Source organism: Acinonyx jubatus, chromosome B2 (genome assembly GCF_027475565.1).
Source record: "Acinonyx jubatus isolate Ajub_Pintada_27869175 chromosome B2, VMU_Ajub_asm_v1.0, whole genome shotgun sequence".
Lineage (NCBI taxonomy): Eukaryota > Metazoa > Chordata > Mammalia > Carnivora > Felidae > Acinonyx > Acinonyx jubatus.
Window position 1 is genome coordinate 136,241,503 of NC_069385.1, and position 21,541 is coordinate 136,263,043.

The 21,541-nt window shown below is 49.9% G+C and overlaps 1 protein-coding gene across 6 annotated transcripts in view; it reads left to right on the top strand.

Annotated features, from left to right (window-relative positions):
* The window catches only part of JARID2 (jumonji and AT-rich interaction domain containing 2), a 270,402-nt gene that overhangs the window by 221,903 nt on the left and 26,958 nt on the right, over positions 1 to 21,541 (top strand). For all 6 annotated transcript variants that reach the window (XM_027040335.2, XM_027040337.2, XM_053223183.1 and 3 more), the window contains one exon: positions 13,855 to 14,090. In XM_027040335.2, coding sequence (XP_026896136.1) covers positions 13,855 to 14,090 — 236 coding nt within the window. The remainder of the gene's footprint in view (positions 1 to 13,854; positions 14,091 to 21,541) is intronic.

A 21,541-nucleotide genomic window follows, 5' to 3' on the forward strand; every position in this document is an offset into this window, starting at 1 on the left:
TGAAATGACATGGGCAGCATCACGTGCATTTTCAGCCTCGGGTTACCACTCAAGGGTTACAATAACAATGCCCTCGGCAGCTTCTCGTCCACCAGCTCTTCAGAGTTTCCAGAATAGTCTTTCGTATACAGAACCTCAGATGATCCTAACAATAGAGCCCTTAGGTAATCCCGATTTGGAAACAAAACCCCAGCATCAAAACACTGCTCTGGGGATATTTATGTTACTAGTTGATACTTGAAATGGCTTAGTTTGTGGAAAGTTCTCATAACTGGTTATTTTTTTTCCAGTGGGATAAGCATGGTGGACTGGGGGCATGAATACATCTGTTTTGAATGACTTTGGCCTTGGCTTTCCTCAGTGTTGTCGCTGTGGTGAGGCGTTCCTTCTCCTGTGCAGAGGGGACCTTGGGGGAAGGTCACTGCTCACAGCAGCCATGTACAGTGGCTTTTCACCTGCTTTCTTGCCCTTAGGAAACATGGGACGAATGGCACTGTTTCTCTTTGTGCCCCTCTTTCTGAAGAGGGACATTTCTCGGAAGACTTTTTAAATAACATGTCATTGGACTCACAGCTGGAATGATTTAATTGCTTTTGGATGCACACCGGGGGCACGTGGTGCCAGGTCCAAAAAGCAGTCATTTGGATGAGTTTACCACGTTTCTGCCTTGGAGGTGCATTCCACCCTCTCCGTGCTGGGCAGTGGGGGGCAGGGGCGTGCAGGCAGGGCTGGGGTCTGCCCGTGGCCACGTGCAGCAAGGAGATGCTCTCCAGCCGACAGATGCTTTTTTCTTTGTGGGGTGTCCTCTTCACCTTTTTTTCACCTCTGGCGGCTGCAATCCCCACCCTGCCCTGCCCTGCCCTGCCCTGCCATCGTGAGTTTCCCCAAAAGTTGGACTGTGGGCTAGGAGTGTGGTTTTATTGTTTTATTATTCTTTTAAATTTTTTAACGTTTTATTTCTGAGAGAGAGAAAAACAGAGCATGCGCGGCGGGGGGGTGGGGAGAAGCAGAGAGAGGGAGACACAGAATCCAAAGCAGGCTCCAGGTTCCCAGCTGTCAGCACAGAGCCCGACATGGGGCTTGAACTCATGGACCTTGAGGTCATGCCCTGAGCCGAAGTCAGACCCTTAACCAACTGAGCCACCCAGGCACCCCTAGGAGTGTATTTGTGTGTGTGCGTGTGTGCGTGTGTGTGCGTGTGTGTGTGTAATATAATTTATTGTTAAGTTACCTAACCTACAGTGTATACCATGTGCTCTTGGTTCTGTGGGTAGATTCCCATGATTCATCGGTCACCTACAACACCCAGTGCTCATCCCAACATGTGCCCTCCTCAGTGCCCATCACCCATTTTCCCGTCTCCCCCCACCTCCCCCATCACCCTTTGTTTGTTCTCTGTATCTGAGTCTCTCATGGTTTGCCTCCCTCTCTGTTTGAAACTGTTTTTTCCCCTCCCTTCCCCCATGGTTTTCCGTTAAGTTTCTCAAGTTTCTCATAGGAGTGAAAACATGTGATACCTGTCTTTCTCTGACTTACTTCACTTAGCATAATACCTTCCAGTTCCGTCCATGTTGTTGCATATGGCAGGGTTTCATTCTTTCTCATTGCCAAGTAGTATTCTATTGTATATATCAACCACATCTTCTTTAGCCATTCATCAGTTGTGATGGGCATTTGGGCTCTTTCCATAATTGGGCTATTGGTAGAGGCGCTGGTATAAACACATGTGCTGTGCCCCTATGAATCAGCGCTCCTGTAACCTGGATAAATTCCTAGTAGTGCAATTGCTGGATCATAGGGTAGTTGTATTTTTAATTTTTTGAGGAGCCTCCACACTGTTTTCCAGAGCGGCTGCACCAGTTTGCATTCCCACCAACAGTGAAGGAGGTTCCCTTTTCTCCACATCCACGCAAGCCCCTGTTTCCCAAGTTGTTCATTTTAGCCACTCGGACAGGTGTGAGGTCGTATCTCAGTGTGGTTTTGATTTGTATTTCCCTGATGATAAGTGACATTGAGCATCTTTTCATGTGTCGGTTGGCCATCTGGATGTCTTCTTTGGAAAAGTGTCTATTCATGTCTTCTGTCCATTTCTTCACTGGATTATTTGTTTTTTGGGTGTTGAGTTTGGTAAGTTCTTAAAAGATTTAGGTAGGAGCGTGTTTTTAAAGAGGAGTAGTACATGTAACGTTGAGTCAGAAGTTTCTATTTCTTCCCGTCCTCGACTTCTGCGTTTGGAGATGCTTGACCTAGTGGTTTGCGAGCACCATACTGGCTCTTCTCATTTATGGCTTGCAGCCTTTGTTTTTTGTTTTTTTTTCCCCTCCCTTAGGTTTTATTTTATTTTCTGCTCTTAAATGTTTATTTTGATAGTGAGCGAATATGAGCCGGGGGGTAGGGGCAAAGAGCGAGAATCCCAAGCAGGCTCCACACTTTGAACACAGAGCCCAAAAGTGGGGCTTGATCCCATGAACCATGAGATCATGACCTGAGCAGAAATCAAGAGTTGAATGCTTAACTGGCTGAGCCACCCAGGCACCCCTCTTCCTTATCTCCAAAGAAGATAAGGAAATTTTCCTAAAGGTCACATTTAAAGAAGAGATAATAGGAGTGCTTTTTCAAAGATTTTTACAATAGCTAAGTGAGTGTGCGTGTGTGTGTGTGTGTGTGTATCTGCTAGAAAGTGTTATATTGGCTGTTACCATTACTACCATGCACGTGATTGAAAAGATCTCGAGCCCAGAACAACCTTGTAATGATGAGAATCCCAGAAAGGTAGCATGTTTCAAAACCCTGGCACCCAGTGAGGTGTGTCTGAGAGGTGACTGTTAAGTGCTGTCAGCATGTGGTGTGCTTGACCTTCCCAGGTCGAGCAGTGTCAAGTGTGGTAGAAGGTTGGGGGGCGTGCCTTGTCCGTCAGCGTAATCAGCCTGTGCCCGTTCTCTTCTCGTTTTCCTTAAGCCTGGGTTACGCTGGTCCATGCGGGACCTTAGGGACCTACGTGGACACTTAGCAGCGGCACCGGCCCACTGTTCCTGCTTTAGCGTGCGGATGCCTCTTGCTGGTAATCGTAGCGCTGCTCCGATCCGGGGTGAGGGGCTTATCCAGATCTCAGCGACAGCAGACGGGGAGAATGTTCTGGCTCCGATGCCTTCCTCATTAGCTGTCATTGGGCCAGTTACTTAAAGTCCGGGAGCCTCACTTTCTCCATTTGTATACAGCCGACAAGGATATGTGGCTTTTTCGATTGGGTTTAGGGTTGGCGAGGGGAGGAAGGCAAATGGCTGCTGGTGGACAATGGTGTGTCATTTTGGGGTGATGAAAACATTTTAAACTCGCATTGTGGTGTAATGGGTTGCACAACTCTCAGTGTGCGGCACTCCGTGCTTCAAATGTGCGGATCACACATTATGTGAATTCTGACTTCCTAAGCATAAACCGAAATCTGAATGAGTGACAGTAGCACTTAGTACAGTGCCCAGTGCTTGGTGGGTCCTCAAAAAGCAGAGGCTGGCCACCATCCTGTTACTGGTGTCCCACCCCATGGTTCTTCAGAAGAACTGTGACATTTCACAATTAGTACATTGCACTAGATTTTCAGAGTCTTGAATCCGTTCTTCTGTCCAGAATGGGCTGGGATGTGTTCATGTCATACACATTACAAATTGAATTGTTGAGCTCTTTGCACGCTGCTCCGTATTTACTGTTTTCAGCTGATTTCATCAGGCCTGTCTTCAGGGGAATCTTCAGTCGGGAATATGTGCCATTCGTTCCGAGACTGTACGATGCGCATATAGAATGTTTTGAGTCCTTCATTTCCTGGCTGGAGGCTGGGTGGAGGTGTTTGTGATACAGGAGCAGATCCCCGATATGTATTTGGGGAACCTTGAAAGCAATCCTTCCTGCAGTGCAGCTGCTCCTATATTTAGCTTTTTAGTATTAGCATTTTTATTCTGCAAATTACCAGTTCTCCAACTTGTATAGTCGATTGTGTTATCTGGAGGGGGTGCCTTCCACTCGCATTCTTGTGCACATTTTCAAGGTGTTCTTCTCCAAATGTGCTGTGAATGAGATTCCTTGTTCGGATCCAACGTTGGGCCAGATAGCTTATCCTATACTTCAGATGTGGTCGGCCTGTTAGAATCCATCCACCTCTGTGTAGGGTTTTTCTTTGTTTTTTGTTTTTTTTTTAATCCCCAGACTGCAAAATACTGCATTCATTTTGTTCTTCAAGAGTTAATGCACATCTCTGTTGAGTATAACCCATAGTTCTGCGATCTTTGTCTCCTTTCTTGAGAGTGGTAAAGCATGAAATCCCTCTCAGCCCACTGCCTGCCGTCCCCAAAGGCCACTTGCCCAGATGTCCCTCCCCAAGCCTGTTCTGGCACATTGGAGAATGCACAAAGCTTAGAGCCCACTGATGTGGGCACCGGTGGCGGGGTGGGGGGTGGGGGTTGGGGGTTGGTCACCCTCAGGCTCAGTCTCCTCCTGTCCTCGGCTCCTTTGGGGGCCAGGTGGGCCAAGAAACCATTTTTCAATGACAAAAACCATTCACCCTGATTCATGGTCTTTTCCTTGCCCTGACCTTTATATTCTCATAAAGGTCATACGCCCTTTTAAACTTCAGTATCAGAAGTTACTAGGATCATCTGCAAGAAATGTGTTTAAATGGCAGATCCGTCCAACTCCGTTATGGGACATCATTGCCCATCATGTGTTCACATTTTTCGATCCTGGGACGGTCGCAACCAAATTCTGATTGCAGAAAAATAGCCTGTGACTTAAGTTCTAGAAGGTCGTATGTAGAAAATGTAATGTGCCTTAAAAATCCTTTTTAATGCGTTTCTTTCCTATAACCAAAGGGGTAGGATTTCAGGGTGTCCGTTCCAGAGGGGTTTTGCCAACACTGCGTTAACCAGAAGAGCCCGGCTTGTGATGCTGAAGGTCGGGTGCACACAGGCCGCCGATGCTTTCCTCCCTCGCGTTGCGGCCGGGCGCTGGCTCCCGGTGTGAGTGAGCGGTGCCGTGGGGTTACAGCAGGACCTGTGCTGACCGGAACACGTCCTCTCTGCCTTCCCTAGTCGAACACGTGAGTGCTACAGCTACGTGAGCGGAGCAGTTTCTGCCCAGGGCAAACCGGGTTACAGCTCTCGCGCAGGCTGCATTAAAATCCTTTTGAACTGTTGGCGCAAGGTTGGCAGACATTCCATTGTTTTCAGACAATAGTGACTCAAAGTTGAACTGGCTCCAGGGAGCAGGCACAGTTTTTGTACAGTAACAAGGATTTAATGCCAGCCAATTGATGGAGTCTGTCTTCCCCAAGTCGGGACGCCTTGTAATGACACGAGGCTTACATTTAAATATCTGGCTCCCGATCAGAAACTTGGCATGCTTCTCTTCAGTCCTTTCCATCACACGTTCCTCTCTATTTACAGTGGTTCTCTTTTTGTCCCTTCGATTCGTTTTGGGGGTGGGACAGGGGACACGTCTTACTTTATGTAATTTGGGGGTTGGTCCAGCCTGTGGGCCTCGTGATCGTTCTTTCCTTCTGGTCTTTGTGCCTCTGCCGGCCGACCAGCCGTTTCGGCCCGGCTTCCTGTAACATCTCATGTTCACATTTCTCTTTCAAGGAGGTGAAGGCTTCAGAACCCCATTAGCTCAGGTCAGACACTGAGTCATCTCAGGGTGTCCTGTAACTTAGGCAGACGCCAAGTCGCCTCATAAAAAAAAAAAAAAAAATCAGGATTCTGTCCTTGTGTTCTGATGAGGTGCCTTTCTTAGCACCAATAATTAGCAAGATGGGGGTGTCACGGAGACAGGCCACAGGATGTGCTGGCCCCGTCCGCTCTGTTCAAGGGGATCACTGCTTTAAAATGTGGGTCTCGTGCGTCGGCATTGCAGCAGGAGCTTGGAAAAAAAGATCAGCCTTCTACTTTTTGCAGAACTCCTTCCTCTGAAGAACACCGAGCATTGTATGTACTTTATTGTAAATACTCCAACGGTTCCTGGAGGGCAGATAAGAGGAGGCAGCTGGCTATATAGTTTAGAGAATTGAGGCACAGATGTGTCTGGTGATCTGGGAGCTAAAAATCAACACCAAGCTATGCACATCCCTACGAGGGGCCGTGCATGTGGTGAGCTTTTTAGAGACCTTATGGTGGGCTTTTCATGGACTGCCTTATGGACCTCCCCACCCCCCAGCCTCCTTGCGATCAGTGCAAATAGCTTTCATGGGGCGCGGTCCCCGGAGCTAGAAATGGAAGAAGTTCCTCCTTGGAAAGCCTAGCTTTCCACCTTTGTGGGATTGCCAGAACGATGTTGCTAATGTAACTTGCCCTGCCCAGTTTTCTTTTTCACCCCTCATTGGGAGCACATCTTGTCTTCTCAGGCACGAAGTGACCCTAAATCAAAATATCAGCCTTTGGCTGTAAAGATTTTGCCTGCCGTGGTGTGAAAACACTTGTCTATAGGCCATTTAACTTTCAGAGTGTGTGTATACAAATCAATAGATTTGTCTCTGTTCATTAATGTAAAGCTATTTGTATCTGAGCACAATACAATTTCCTAATACAGTTCCCTGTGATAAATGCTTTTTTTCCCCCTCCTTGAAGAAACGAGTTCAATTATTCCTTTTAATTGGGGAGAGCGCGCATAGTCCTCTATCCGCCTCTCTCTTTCTGTCTCTTATGTTCACAGGGTTTTAGTCTTTCCCTGTGAGAGTGAATATTTTTTGCCTTTCCCCTTCTTGAGAATCTTACAAATTAAGACAAAAGATAATTACTTGGAGGGGTAAAACTGGCAGGTTCCCACGACACTTAAAATTAATGAGCTGTTGAGGACAAAATATACCTTGTCTCTGGTTCCATCGTCCCCCCACCCCCCACCCCCCACCCCCCCCTCCCCTCCCCACCCCGCCCCTTCCCCCTTTCTTCCCATGTAACACATGATTTGACTTTTTGGCTGTGTTTGCCATTTGGGTATACTGCTGCTGAAAGATAGCAAGCTGTTACAGAAAGTGGGTTCACTTGAAAGCGATCTCTTTGTTTGCAATTCAAAGTCAATTTTATTCCAGTTTTAATTTTTGTATTTTTGAAAACTTTCTCTTTTTTCGATGCTTTGATCAAAACAGTCTGTTAAGGGAACGTGGTGCTGCGGTTCACAGAGCCCCAGTCTGATCTGTGATGTTAGTGGCACCGGCTTTCCAGTCTGTAGTCCCGGGACCCCTCGGCTTCCTTAGTTTTCCCAAGGTGTCAGTTCCTTGCTGGCTGGGGCTGAAACTCGTCCTCGGCCTCAGGATAGAGCCACAGCTGTGCGTTCCCTGTCGGGCAGAGCTGGTGCTGATGGAAAGATCTGGTTTTTCCCCTGGATTTCAGGAAGTTCTTGCTGGCTAATAACCACAGTGCCACTCTTAAGGAATTTCCTTGAAATCTCAGTTTAGCAACTGACCTTGCCCCGTGGCTCATTTGGAAAGGAGCAGCAGGGAAACTGTGAGCACTGGTGTCCTGCCACGGGTCTGGAGTGTGGTGACCCTCACTGACAAGCCACCAGCTGGCCAGTGCACACATCTCGTGGCCCATTAGCTTCTTTCTAGATTAATAGTTCCTCGCTGATTCCTCAGAGCAATCCTGTGAGGTAGTCAGTGGGGAAACTAAGACTTGGACAGGTACTAGCTCAAGGTCAAAGAGTTTAGCAGGTGATTTCGTGGATTCAGATTTAGGTGGCTTCCTCTCAGGGCCTGAGCGTTGTGGGGGCTGGTAGGTATTGACATGTAAGTATCCACTCCGTCACATTCTGGAAATGATGATGTAGCTAATCAAGGAAGAGATGCTTTAGCCTAGCGATGTCAGGATTTTTTATTGGAAGACCCCTTTGACTCAGGAACCCCAAAAGGATTGTATTTACTGATATATTTTTCATATGGTAAATATCAAAAGTGATATTAAAACAGGTTATTAAAAATCGATATTTACCATATTAAAATTAAAACTGAGGGAACTTATATATAAATATATATATGAGGCATAGAAGACGGCTAGATTTTTTAAAATATGTTTATTTTTGGAAGACAGAGCGTGAGCAGGGGAGGGGCAGAGAGAAAGGGAGACGCAGAATCCCAAGCAGGCTCCAGGCTCCAAGCTGTCAGCACAGAGCCCAACACAGAGTTCGAACTCACAAGGTGTGAGATCGTGACCTGAGCCGAAGTTGGAAGCTTAACTGAGCCACCCCAGGAACGTTGAAGACAGTTAAATTCTAATGTCTGTTTCTGTGTGCAGTCTCCTGCAATACATAATTTTGGTTGACATATACGAAGAGAATCAGTCTCAGACAAAAACATAGTTGGAAAAGGGAGGAACGTTGTAGATGATTTTTATCCTTTGGTATCACACCCCCAGACACAAGCAGTGGTAGTTTCTGCAAGGTCAGTTGGCCCAGCAGTTAGAAGTGGTACTTTTCATACTCTGTTACGTTACATTTATCGTAAAGTTTTATTTAAGTAATCTCTACACCCAACGTAGGGCTCGAATTCATGACCCCAAGATCAAGAGTCATAGGCTCCTCTGACTTAGCCAAACCAGGTGTTTCTAAAATCCGTTGGTTTGCCTTTGGCTTTGAACATCTCTCTTATCCATGCACAATTTTATAATGTGTTGTATTGATCACTTGAAAATAATGGTTTGGGCCGACTGGGTGGCTCATTCGTTAAGTGTCTGACTCTTGATTTTGGCTCAGGTCATGATCTCACGGTTCATGGGTTCCAGCCCCGTGTCGGGCTCTGCGCTGACAGCTCGGAGCCTGGAGCCTGCTTCGGGTCCTGTGTCTCCCTCTCTCTCTGCCCCTCCCCCACTTGCACATGCTCGTGCGTGTGCACTCTCTGAAAATAATTTTTTTTTTTAAATTTGAAAAAACGGTTCACCTGACTACCTCTTGTAGCGGTCAGCACCTTTCATTAAGCAACCATCAAACAATCCTCATCTTCCCTGACCTCATCAGAGAGGTATTTTAGTGTGGAGAGACTTTGAGACTCAATGGTGGCAGATAAAGCTTTTCCACAACTGTAATTTGTGCCCCAAATGGTGAATTCCATCATTGGCAACAAAACAAAAACCAAATAACAAAAAAAAAAAAATCTGTTCGTTATTTCCCACCACAGGGTTGCTCTATTCATTTTGGTGAAAACGATGGACAGATAACTACATCAGTCTTTCTTTGAGATAAACGTAGCATGCCATGAAACTGCTGCCTTGTGGCTTAAATAACCGCCACACGAGTGCTTTTCCCTACAGATAACCTGCTTTGATCAGGGGATGGGCTTGGTGTGTACTTCCCAAATTGTCACACAAAGTGTGTGTGCTCAGGGGTCAGGATTTAGTGCTACTGACAATTTATACTTTATCATTCCCTGAAATGAAAACTGGCTTGTCTTTCCTTCCTTCTTGTTAAGTGCTAGTTTAAAAAAGAAAATAGTTTTATTGAGCTATGATTCACAAATCCCAAAATTTACCCAAAGTGTACGATTTAATAGTTATTAGTACACGCAGAGAATTGTGTGTCTATCGTTATAGTCACCTTTGGAGTGCTGTCATCTGCTTCCCCTGAGAAACCTTGTTCCCATCAGCAGGGAATCCTTCCCATTTTCCTGAACTCTTTCCCCACCCCCAGCCTGCTAATCTACTCTCTGTCTCTGTGTGTTGGTCTTTTCTGGGCGTTTCGTATGAATGGGCTCCTACAGTATGGAACCTGTCATTAATTTCTTCAATTTATCGGTGTTTTCAAGATCTCTTTGCACTTGTGCACGTGTGGGTACTTGACTCCTTTTATTGGATGGATGATACCCCGTTTGGCTTATCTACATACCAGTCGGTGAACCTTTGGGTTTCCCCTACAGTTCTTAATTATTAGTATTTATTCCCCCTCAGACATTTGTATGCAAGTTTTTATGTGGAACTATTTTTTAAAAAATGTTTTAAGTTTGGGGCACCTGGGTGGCTCAGTCGGTTGAGCGTCCGACTTCGGCTCGGGTCATGATCTCGCGGTCTGTGAGTTCGAACCCCACGTCGGGCTCTGTGCTGACAGCTCGGAGCTGGAGCTTGCTTCAGATTCTGTGTCCCCCTCTCTCTCTGACCCTCCCCCACTCATGCTCCGTCTCTGTCTCAGACATAAACATTAAGAAACAAAATTTAAAAAATGTTTTAAGTTTATTTGCTTTGAGAAAGAGCACAAGTGGAGGAAGAACAGAGAGAGAATCCCCAGCAGGCTCCACACGGTCAGTGCAGAGCCTGGTGCGGGGCTCGAACTCATGAACCCTGAGATCATGACCTGAGCCAAGATCCAGAGTCAGTGGCTCAACCAACTGAGCCACACAAATGTGGACCCATTTTTTTCTGTATTTTGTGTACATATACCAGCAAGTGGAATTGTCACGGTAACCCTGTTTCCCTTTTTGAGGAACTTCTGGCCTGTTTCCCAAAGCGGCTGCAACATTTTGCATTCCCACCAGCACTACATGAAGGTTAGAATTTCTCCGCATCCTCCCCAGGACTCTCCATTATCTGTCTTTTGAGGATAGCCATCCTAGTGGGTGTGTGAAACGGTTGTTGTCTCGTGGTGGTTTTGATTAGCATTTCCCTGATGCTAAATCCACCTTTGTTTTGTTCCGTTAATGAAATCAACACAGTGAGCAGGGCAAATAGTATCTTGGTGTAATTACGAAAATAGTTGTGACCTGGGAGGGGTGCCCTGAAAGGGTCTCCGGTTCCCCCAGGGGTGAAGTCACTCATGAAGCTCATAGAAAATGTGGGCTGTGTTTTCAGCATCTGTTCCTTCTTGCACGGGCAGGGCATCAGCCACGCGTCTTTTCCCCCAGGAGACAGAAATGTGCACAGGCCAGACAGTTACCTGTATGGAAGCCTTCTTCATGCCGCACCTCCCTTCAGCAGGGAGGCCAGAGGCGGTCTGGCCACAGGCCGATTTCCTAGCCGTCTGAGATGGTCCTTCTGAACATGCAGCGATGAGGTTTTGCAAACCTCTGTGCAGGAACGCCCATTTATCCCCGGTCTACAGATGGGGAAACTGAGGAGTCAGTCACTTGCCTGGGTGCAACTGGCAGTGCTGAGAGTGGAGTCGCCATGATGCAGTGTTAGGAAAGGGGACGAAGCCACGGAAGAACATCGTTCTGACCAAACAGAGGGAAGTAATGACAGAACTGGTACTTCTTCAGTAACAAAGCATGGAAGGGTATGGGATATTTGGGATTTAAAACACAAAAACCAAAAACCAAAAAGACAAAAAACCAGCTTCCTGTGCTGTGTTTCCATAAAGGAGCTATCTGTGTTCACTGCTTTAGAAAATGGGTGACCGGTCAAGAAATGCCCAGATTCATGTTCCTCACTTGTGTTTTAATCACACTGAAGTATGACTTCTTACGGATGTTGCTTTTAATTTGTCTTGAAAGTAAGCACGGATCTTGCCAGCTTGGTGTGATTGATGGGCTCTGACGGAGTGCAGTTACTTACACTTAGAATAGATGCCAGCCATTTGAAGCTCTCCGTTTTCCCTGTAACCGAGAGTACCCACTGGAACCTTCCATGACGCCAGATCGCGTACCATATTTTGACGCGGCGAGCTCTTTCACTGCAGTATTGAAAATCTCTTGAGAACATGTAGTCAGTCACTGGTGCTGGGAGGAACTTTCCAGATCGAGATTCACATCCAGTCCAGGCACGGAACGTGTAAATCTGTTAGACCGTATCTGGGGTGGTAACAAGTGGACCAAAGAAGTCCGTGTAAGCAATTCAGTCGATTATCAGGATGGGGCGTCTGGTGGCTCAGTCGGTTGAGTGTCTGACTCTTGGTTTTTCAGCTCAGGTCATGATCTCATGGTTCCTGGGTTCGAGCCCCGCATCCAGCTCTGCACTCTCAGTGAGACAGTGCTTGGGGTTCTCTCTCTGCCTCGCATGATATCTCTCCCCCTCTCTCCCCCTCTCTCCCCCTCTCTCCCCCTCTCTCCCCCTCTCTCCCCCTCTCTCCCCCTCTCTCCCCCTCTTTCTTCCCTCTCCCCCCCTCCCCCTCCTTCTCCCTCTCTCTCAATAAATAAATAAGAAAGAATTAGGAAGACCAGTGGAGGAATATCTTCGCATTTGAGAACATGGGCAGGCTTTCTAAGCACAGAAGCCGAGACAGACTTTAAACAAGAAAAATGGGTTAGCAGATGCAGCATCACAAGAGCTAGGAAAGCCAATGGCAGATAAGAGGAAAATATTTTTCACCTCTGTGGCACGAAAGTAATTGACAGGACACGACAGAGGTGAGAGAGAAGGCATATGGAGCTGTGGGCACGCGTTTGGAGGCTGCTATCCTCGGAAGAGAGGCTTAGTTGGTTTTGAGCCCTCGGAAAGGGCTGTGGGTGGAGGGGAGTGTGACTTCTTCGCGCCCCCGAGGGAAGAGACTTCCGCTCCAAGGAGGCGTTGACTTACAGCCGCCTGGGTGCACTTGGCCTGGAAGTCTGCCTGGTGGGGGTGGGCATGGCCTGGAGAGGAGGTGCCTGGGGGGGGTGGTGGTGCGTGGCGACCTTTCAGGCCCGCCCGCCCCTGTCTGTCAGGAGCCTTTCTAAAATGAGCACTGGCTGCACTGCAAGGGCTCCATGTGGTCTGTTCTGCCAGAGCCTGTGGGGAGTCTTTTCCCTCTCCTTCCCTGAGGACACAGGCCAATATTGCCAGCATAGTTTGAGGGCAGGGGAGGCCTGTGCTGTGGGAGGGGCAGATGGTAAAAGCTCATTGTATTCCGTGGAGAGGGGCCAGACCCCCCCCCCTCCGGGCTCACAAGCCCCAGCTGTAATGTGGAAAAAGGAACTCCTGGCAGGAACAGAATTGACCGTCAAGTTGCTGGGTGTTGCTGTTCTCTTTGGAATTGCCTGGGTGGGTGGCATCATGGCACATGCTTGGGGACCAGGGAGGCGGTGAGCTTGGGAGGCAGGCCAGCCTGCCGGTGCTGGTGACAGGCAGCATGACGACTCCTCCAACTGTAAAATGGGCCTGACGACGTGTTGCCGGTCCCTTTGGACGTAAAGGCAGTGAGCGTGCCTCACTGCCGTAGCCGGCTCACCTGGCTTGTGGCAAGCATGAAATGCATTGGCTGCTCCTGCTGTTAGGGCTTCTGGAAGAGAAACAGGTCCGGCTCTGTTGCCCTCTCTCGCTTCTCTGGTCACCGACGGGATGGTGAGCAGATCTTCAGTCTCAGAATGCGCAACTTTGTTTATTTGTTTATATGTTTATTTTTATGTTTATTTTGGGGCGGGGGGAGACCCAGAATCCAAAGCAGGTTCCAGGGTCCGAGCTGTCAGCAGCAGAGCCCGACGTGGGGCTCAAACTCACAAACCGTGAGATCATGACCTGAGATGAAGTCGGACGCTCAGCTGACTGAGGCGTCCCTAGAATGCGTAACTTTAACTTGGAGAAGATACGACTTCATTCCATATGCCCCGTATCTTCATACACCAGGTGGTTCTGTTCTTGGGATGTTGACTGTGTGTTCATTTCTTTTTTTTTAAACGTGTGATGTTGATGTTCTGAGGGCCGCTGGGTTTTTGTTTTGTTTTGTTTTGGTAGGGATTTTTTAAAAATAGATTTTTTTCAGTCTTTTCAACCAAAGCAAATAATTCTTTGGGTATGCTTTATAATGGTTTTTGTCCCGGGGCCTACGACTGTTCCCGTAGTTTAGGCTGTGGCGGTGGAGATGGTGTTGTGGTCTTGGGGTGGCTCGAGTTACGGGGACTTGGCTTTCTCCCTGGCTGCCGGGCATTGATGCTGGATGGTGGCAGAATCTAATGTGGTGACCTCACTGTCCCTCTTTCCTTCCTAGTTTTCAATGGTTCCAGCAGGTCTCCACGGGAGAAAGAACCTGTTCAAAAACACAAAAGCAAAGAAGCCACTCCCGGGAAGGAGAAGCACAGCGATCACCGGACTGACAGCCGGAGGGAACAGGCGTCAGCGGCCCCGCCCCCAGCGGCCCCCTCCACGGGTTCCTCGGCCAAGGGGCTCGCTGCTAACCACCACCACCCCCCTCTGCATCGGTCGGCTCAGGACTTACGGAAGCAGGTAAACCCGGCCTTGCCGCACAGGTGACCCCGCTCCAGCCCGGACGGGGCCTGCCCGCCAGGTGCCGTGTCCCCGTGTCACCGTGTCACCATCTTAACTGAAGGGGACGTGGGAGTGGTCGCCTCGAGAAATCCGTACCTAGAGGGCTCAGGAAGCCAGGAGGGTGACGGCCAGAGGTGAGCTGGGGAGGGAAGCACGGTGTTGGCACAGAGGTGCTGGGTGTGCAGGCCTCTCGTGGAAGCGGCTCTGGCACCTGCTCCAGACTCCAGGCGCCTCCCTCTGGTGGATCTGGTGTGTTGGCGCCTGTTGGCTGGGCAAAGCGACTTGTCGCCTTCACTGCCCCTCCTCCACCTGTGTCCTGGCGCCCGATGGCTCTGAGCTCGGTCGTCCTCTCAAGCCTGGAGAAGCTGTACCTTGAAGACAGGCCCGCAAACTGCCTCGTGCTGTCAGGGGACAGTCCTGGACCGCTTCTCTGTCGTTCTTAACGTGACAAGTTAGCATCTCCACCAGGACTTGGGGGCAGGAGGTGTGCACGGGCACACGCACCACTGAGCAGTCCCTGTGTGCCCGGGGGCGGTTCACCCCGCACACGTCAGCCTGTACCTCAGGATCGCAGCTCACGGGTCACATTGTTCTCCAGCCCCCACTGCCCCCTGCTCGAGGTCGCGTTAGATAACACGGATCCTGTTGGGAAACTCTGAAGAATGGCCTCAGGGTCTGCCATTGTCATTGTCACAGTGTTCTGTCCTTGGACAGTGATTTCCCGGGACCCCCGGAAGGCACAGCCTGAAGGAAGGCACACGGTAAAGGGCTGTGTCACCTGGGTCAGTGGCTTGTCACTGACCCCTCGCTCCTGTTCTCACTGCATTTTAAAGTCAGGGAGCCATGGGGATCACAGATCTCCTCACTGGGCACTTGTGACACACAGCTAACCTTTTCTGCAGAATGGATGGAGTCGGGGCCAGGTATGTGTGGGCCAGAGAGATCTCCTGACCTGCCATGTTCTAGAATTACTAAGAGATGGTGGGAACATACTGTAATCCCTCCCCTTGTGGAGCTGTTTTTATTTTGCGAGAGTGCAGGCAAGCAGGGGAGTGCAAGAGAGAGAGGGAGAGAGAGAGAATCCCAAGCAGGCTCCACACTGTCAGTGCAGAGCCCGACTCAGGTTTTGATCCCAGGAACTGAGAGATCATGACCTAAACCGAAAATCAAGAGTCAGATGCTTAAGTGACTGAGCCATGCAGGTGCCCCTGTGGAGCTGTTCTTTACGCGTGTCCTTTCTCATTCTTGTTAATGTTTTTTGTAAATTTTTCTTTAATGTGTATTTTTGAGACCGAGAGGGAAGGAGGGAGCGAGGGAGGGGAAGGGGCAGAAAGAGAGAGGGAGACCCAGAATCCAAAGCAGGCTCTGAGCTGCTGGCACAGAGCCTGATGTGGGGCTTGAAATCCTGATGAACCACAAGGTCATGACCTGAGCTGAAGTCAGATGTTTAACCAACTGAGCCACCCAGGCGCCTGGGCCTTTCTCATTGTTCATGATGCTAGAATAGTTTCTCTGAATATGTGTATTTGCATGCATGCATGGGGGAGAGAGAGAGAGAGATTGTGTGTGTGTGTGTGTAGTTTTAACCTTAGTTTTTTTGTTTTTTTAAAGGTACTTTGGGGCTTAAAAAAATTTGTTTTTAATGTTAATTTCTAAGAGAGTGCGATCAGGGGAGGGGCAGAGAGAGCGCGAGAGAGAACCTTAAGCAGGCTCCACACTCAGACCCCGAGGACCTAGGGCTTGACCTCACAACTGTGAAGATCATGACTTGAGCCAGAATCAAGGTCAGACACTTAACTGACTGCACCACCCAGGCGCCCCAGTCTTGGTGAGGTGAGCAGGCTGAGAACCTTCGTGGCTTTTCCAGGCAGGGTTCTGGCGTACCTGTGTCTTCATCCTCGGCCGTGTTACCTTGAGACTGAATAAGTAGTCGCAGCATATTTTAAACATTGGCCTGTCTTCTGAGACCCAGACGTCACGGTTTTCGCAGAGACCACAACTGCGCGCGATGGTGGAATTAGCCCGCGGGGTCAGCGCTGGGCTCCCGGTTTGCAGCCGGAGGCACCGCCGTCCCTGTGTTTGTGGCTCGTTCTCTCCCCTCCATTCCCAGATCGGACAGCCTGATACGCACTCTGATGGGATTCTCCTACAGGCGTTTCGCTTGTGAAAGAGAAGAATTAAAAAGGGTCCCAGAGTAAGGGGAGCTCCCACCTGTGGGGCAGGACTGAAGGGTTTGGAAGGGGACGAACAGGACTTCACATTCACACAGATGCGTGACCGCGCGTGCACACGTGGGCACACACACTCGCCCCTTCTCGAATGGGGCTGGGTGGCGGACCCCTCTGGGGTCCGTTGGTCACAGCTCATCTTCTGCTGTCAGCCCGTGCCCCTCGGCTCGGGATTTCTCTTTGTAGCTGAATGCTAGGAATTGGCACAGCTGGCGGGAGGAGCTGGGGGAGCAGAGAGGACCCCGCGCCCTGGCTCCCCGGCCTGCGTGCGTGGCCCGTCTCACTGTGCGGCCTGGGAGTGAGAGGTCCGGGTCCCCGTGCAGAGCAGCCTCCTGTCACCCAGCGACTGCAGAGACCTGGCTCTCGTGCTTCGCTCGGGTCAGTCTTTGCAGGTGGGGTGTCCGCGGGCAGCGCTCAGGGCTCTCTTCCCCCCACCCCTTCCCCTCCTCCTCTGTCTCCTCGGCCTTCTCTGTCTGGCCCAGGGCGCCAGCTCTCCAGTTCCTGTTTGGCACTAACCAGGACCTCCACTGAAATTTGAGATCTTTAACGCTCCTGGGCCCTGTTGTTCATTTGGACGCAGTCACACTGACACCCCCACCCCCACCCCGTGATATTGGGATAAACAAAAGGACGAATTAGCAACTGCCACATCCCAGTATTTAAAATACAGAGAAAATAAGGTCAATGAAAGCAAGTTGTAGATTCCTTTGTAACTGCCTGATGGAAATGACTAGAATCTGACCTTTTCATCTTTCACCTGCAGAAAAGATTGGGGCCAGAGGATATGTGGGTCTTTAATTTTAAATAGGATTAACTTCTTCAGGTTCGCCCCAAAAGAAGAGGGTGAATGTGAATCGTGTCAAGCGGCGGTGGGAGGTGTGGGGTGTGGTGTTGAGGAGGTGCCGCTCCCCAGGGACTTGACCCTGTTTGCTCTGATGTGGTCGGAGGCACCCTCTGCTAACTCACTCGCCCTTTGTCCTGAAACGGCCCCTTCCCCGTTACCTTGCACAATGTCATGTGCTCGCTGCGCTTCCTCGGAGCCCAGGAATAACCTCCCCCGTGGCTGTGTCTCAGCGTGAGGGGCCTTGCCAGGCTTCTCTCGCCTTTGTGATACCAGAAGCACGGTGTCTGTCATGCGTGTGTGGCTGCCCTGGGATTGTCAGGGCCACTGGCAGGATGATTTGGACGCGTGCTGAGTGTTGGACACAGGAGCAGCTGATGTTTTCCTCTTTGGTTCCTTCATCTAGCAGTTCAGCTTAAATGCAGTAAAAGATCAGCACACGCAGGACGGTAAAACCAAAGAGCCTTACGCACCTAGAGAGCGTTTTATAATGGTGGTTTCAGGGCACCTGGGTGGCTCAGTCAGTTAATCAGTCCAGCATCTCTGACTTTGGCTCAGGTCACGGTGAGTTCGAGCCCGGCAGCTGGCTCTGTGCTGACAGCTCAGAACCTGGAGCCTGCTGGGGATTCTGGGTCTCTGTCTCTCTCTCTCTGCCTCTCTGCCCTTCCCCTGCTCGTGCTCACTCTCTCTCCCTCAAAAATAAACAAACATTTAAAAAAAAAAGTTGGTTTCCAAGAGCCTCGTGAGGAGGTGTTCGCTTTTGTAGATGTTGTGAGGTTGGTAAGCCACGATGTGGATTGTTGGGCCACACCACTCGCGGTCACTGTCCTCATTTATCGTGCTGAGGCTGAGCCACAATGTGAAAGAAACGATCGCCTCCTACAGGCAGCCTGCGGGCACGTTTGGCAGAAGATCTGCTGGGCTCCGTTGTTCCCTTTGGAGGTTGGGTCCTCGCAATAAGCTGTACAGGGGTTGCTGCAAATGTGTTGGCCTCAAAGATTCAAAGAGGGGGTTTAAATTCTGATTAAAGAATTGGGAGTAGTTTTGTTTTTTAAAGTTCTGGAAAATAGGAACATCCAGAGAGAAGGTCAGAAAATCGCCTGCGCGGTAAGACCTTCAGGGTTTTTAGCCGTGCCGCTCAGCGGGTCGTGCTTGTAGTTGGATTTGCAGGTGTTGGTGGCACGGTATTAAGGACTCCATTAAGTCACCTGTAGTGTGGGAGCAGGTGCTCTCAAAGGGTTGGGGGCTCCTACCAGAACCCAGCCTTGCCTTTTTGTTGGGAGGGTCCTGCGCTCATTAACTAGGGTCTTACCCTTTCTCTCACGAAGGGGTCTGCTGCACCAGGAGGCCTTCCCCTCCGCCTGTCTGGTGCAGTTCTGTTCATCTCAGGCTCTTTGTTTTTAATCCAAGTCTTAAAGTCCAAGTGGGCTGTCCCCAGCCTCCCAGCTCTGAGAGGATGAGCAGAGGCTCCCGACTCAGCAGCTCCCTCTGGTGGGGAACAGGAGCTTGACGACAGGATTCCTGGTTGTGAACTTGGCTCGGACTTCTTTGTCATGAAACCTCATGGCTGTGGGCCCGGAGGAGCTTGAGCTACAGTGGTGGGTGGGCGGTGGTGGGCCAGGGAGAACAGGCTGCAGACATCCCACCTCCTGCAGAGCTAGGTGGGTTTAGGGGGAGAGGGATGCAAAAGGCAGAAGTCCCTGCCAGAGCCCAGAGAAGGAACAGGTTGGAGAGCTGTAGTTATTCAACCGCAGTGTTTCTCTTGCGCCTTGGAAGGTTCTGCTGCATGCAGCACGTTGCGTTAGGCCTCCAGTGAGCTACGTGACCTCTTTCTCACGTGCTCTGGGTAAGTACTTCCTCAGGTGTGCACAGTGACATCTGTGAGCTGGCTGAGTGACCTGGGTGTTTTGTTAAGCCCAAACTCGGTGTTTGCCCTTTTTTGATAAGGTGGTGGGTGGGAGGAAACCCTCCAAAGGCAAGGTAAAACAATGCCTTCCACCACCATTCCTTTGCTTTCTTTGGTAACAGTTGAGCACTGGACCCCGAAAGACCAGGACGGGCCAAGGAATAGGCATGTGTGTGCGGACAGGTGGGTTCCTGGGTTGGGAGAACGTGACCTCTGCTGTAGGCGGAACACAGGTGTGCTGGGTGGGAGGAAGAAATACGGTCAACGAGACACGTCCTTTCCCCGTCTCCGTAGGTGATTTCTCAATCAGGTTCATTGAGTTCAGTGAGTTGTGAGGTTGATGCATTTAGTCTTTGAGCTTGTGATGTGTGGACCTGCACGCATAGGGTTTGGGCAGCGGCTTTTGAAGGGGACTGTAAGCATGGTGAGGAAGCAAAGGAACAGAGGAGCTCGCTCTTCTGGTTGGGCAGGGCAGTTCACTGCACATCTTGGCAGGAACCACCCATATTAAAGTTTACGGAAATACGTAAACAAGAAGGGGGGATTCTTTTTGCCATTGAAGATGGTGAAATACTTCTCTAGAATTCTGCCCTGTGGAAAATGTACCTCCCCATAACCTAGCACAGCAGGAGAGGCCATCAGGTGCCCCCAAGGGGGCAGAATGGATGCAGTCAAGGCCCCTGTGCTTTTTTTTTTTTTTTTTTGGATGTAGAGTCTGAGAGATTCTGACTCTGGCTCTCCAGTCTCCCCTGGGTGAACCCTAATACGGGGCAGGAGCAGGGCCAGAATCGTTAGGGGAACACTGAGCTGTTGGGCTCCCGCCCACACTGATCAGATCAGAGTCTGGGTAGAGGGTCGGGGCGGTTAGGCTGCAGAATCAGCTTTATTTTGAGCTGGGTGAAGAGTTGGAACAGGCCGTCCTCTCAGTGGTTCAGGAGAGATCAAAGGCCTAACGGGTGTGTCTTCTATTTTCTGGGCAGTGGAATCCTTCTCTGAAGATGCTGGATCCCTGAGGTCTCTCTCTGTCTCGATGACGGAAAAGTTTCTTGGAGCCACAGCAGGACTATGTATATGCTGTTTCTGGTTTTATCCTAAGTGGCTCGTTTTGGTTTGAGCTAATGAAAGCATTTGAAAAACACCATGAAAAACTAGAGATCTTTGTGTCCCTCACTTTACCTTTTATTCCAGGTAGGAGTGGTGCCCACGTTGGGAAGTTTCACCCACCCCCGGTTGTATACATTTATTTTTAACTTCTTGTTGCCAGGCTGTTTGCTGTTTTGTTTTAATTTCCCATTTCTTCATTCCACACTCTTCTCTCCCCCACCTGATCTGGTCAGTCCTGCCTCTCTGTACTCTCTGTAGGGTGGTGGGCAGTGGTGGACCTGACCGTAAGTCCTGGGCCTGCCCCTCGGCCTCCCATGTGGGGCCTGGAGTCCAGAGGTCCAGGTTGCCTCACCAGAAACCTGGTTCCCTGAATGCCCCAGGCTTGGCTTCTGGAACACAGCCTCTTACCAAGATGTTATGGCTTTGATTGCACTGCGTGTAACTGGTGGCACATAGAGAAATACCCTTCTTTCTCTGTTTCCAGAATCTTCTACCGATGGATTGTTTCAGTTCTTAAAGTATGTTCCTGCCTTGGCGTCAGCATCACCTGGGACCATGTTAGAAATTCAAATTCTCGGGCCCCATCCCAGACCTAGTGGTCTAGGAAACCCCGGGGGTGGGGCCCGGTGATCTACCGGTTCTGAGAGTCACTGATGGGAAAGTTCTGGTTTTGTGTTTGTTTTCCCCCACTTGGGGTGAGTGCATTTCCCTGGACGTAGTGTAGAGGTCACTCAGACAGACACGGGCCCTGTCCTGGGGAACCTGATTCCCGTGGGAGCACTGGGGGCTGATTGGGAACACACGACCTTTGTGCTGTGATGGGAGGATGTGCTCCTGCGTGACCACAGCTGGTCGGTCAGCTTCTCTGACCTGGGAACACAGGCTCCTTCTATCCAGTCAACCTCCTCGTGGGGGTTACTGGTGAGAAGCAATGGCTGTGGTTGTTCCATTTCCTGCTGATTGTGTGATTTCTAGTTGGCCTCTTTTGGGGGTCGGGAACCTTGGAGTCCCCGTTTTGAACTCTTGGTGCAGATGAGAGATCGATGCCCAAGATGTTAGTGACCTGTCAGAGGCCAGCAGCAGCCGCAGCAAACAGGGCTGTGACGTGATGGTCACAGAGCACTGCACCCAGCAGTGGCTTCTGGCTGGGCCTTCATCATTCTCTGGAAGTTTCGCATTTCCAGTGTGCACCCGTCACTCTCTGGTTTCCCTTTATAAGCAAGGGTGTCTTTATTTTTTTTTAGTGTGTGTTTGTTTATTTTTGAGAGCAAGAGAGCGAGTGCACAAGCAGGAGGAGGGACAGAGGGAGAGGGAGACACAGAATCCGAAG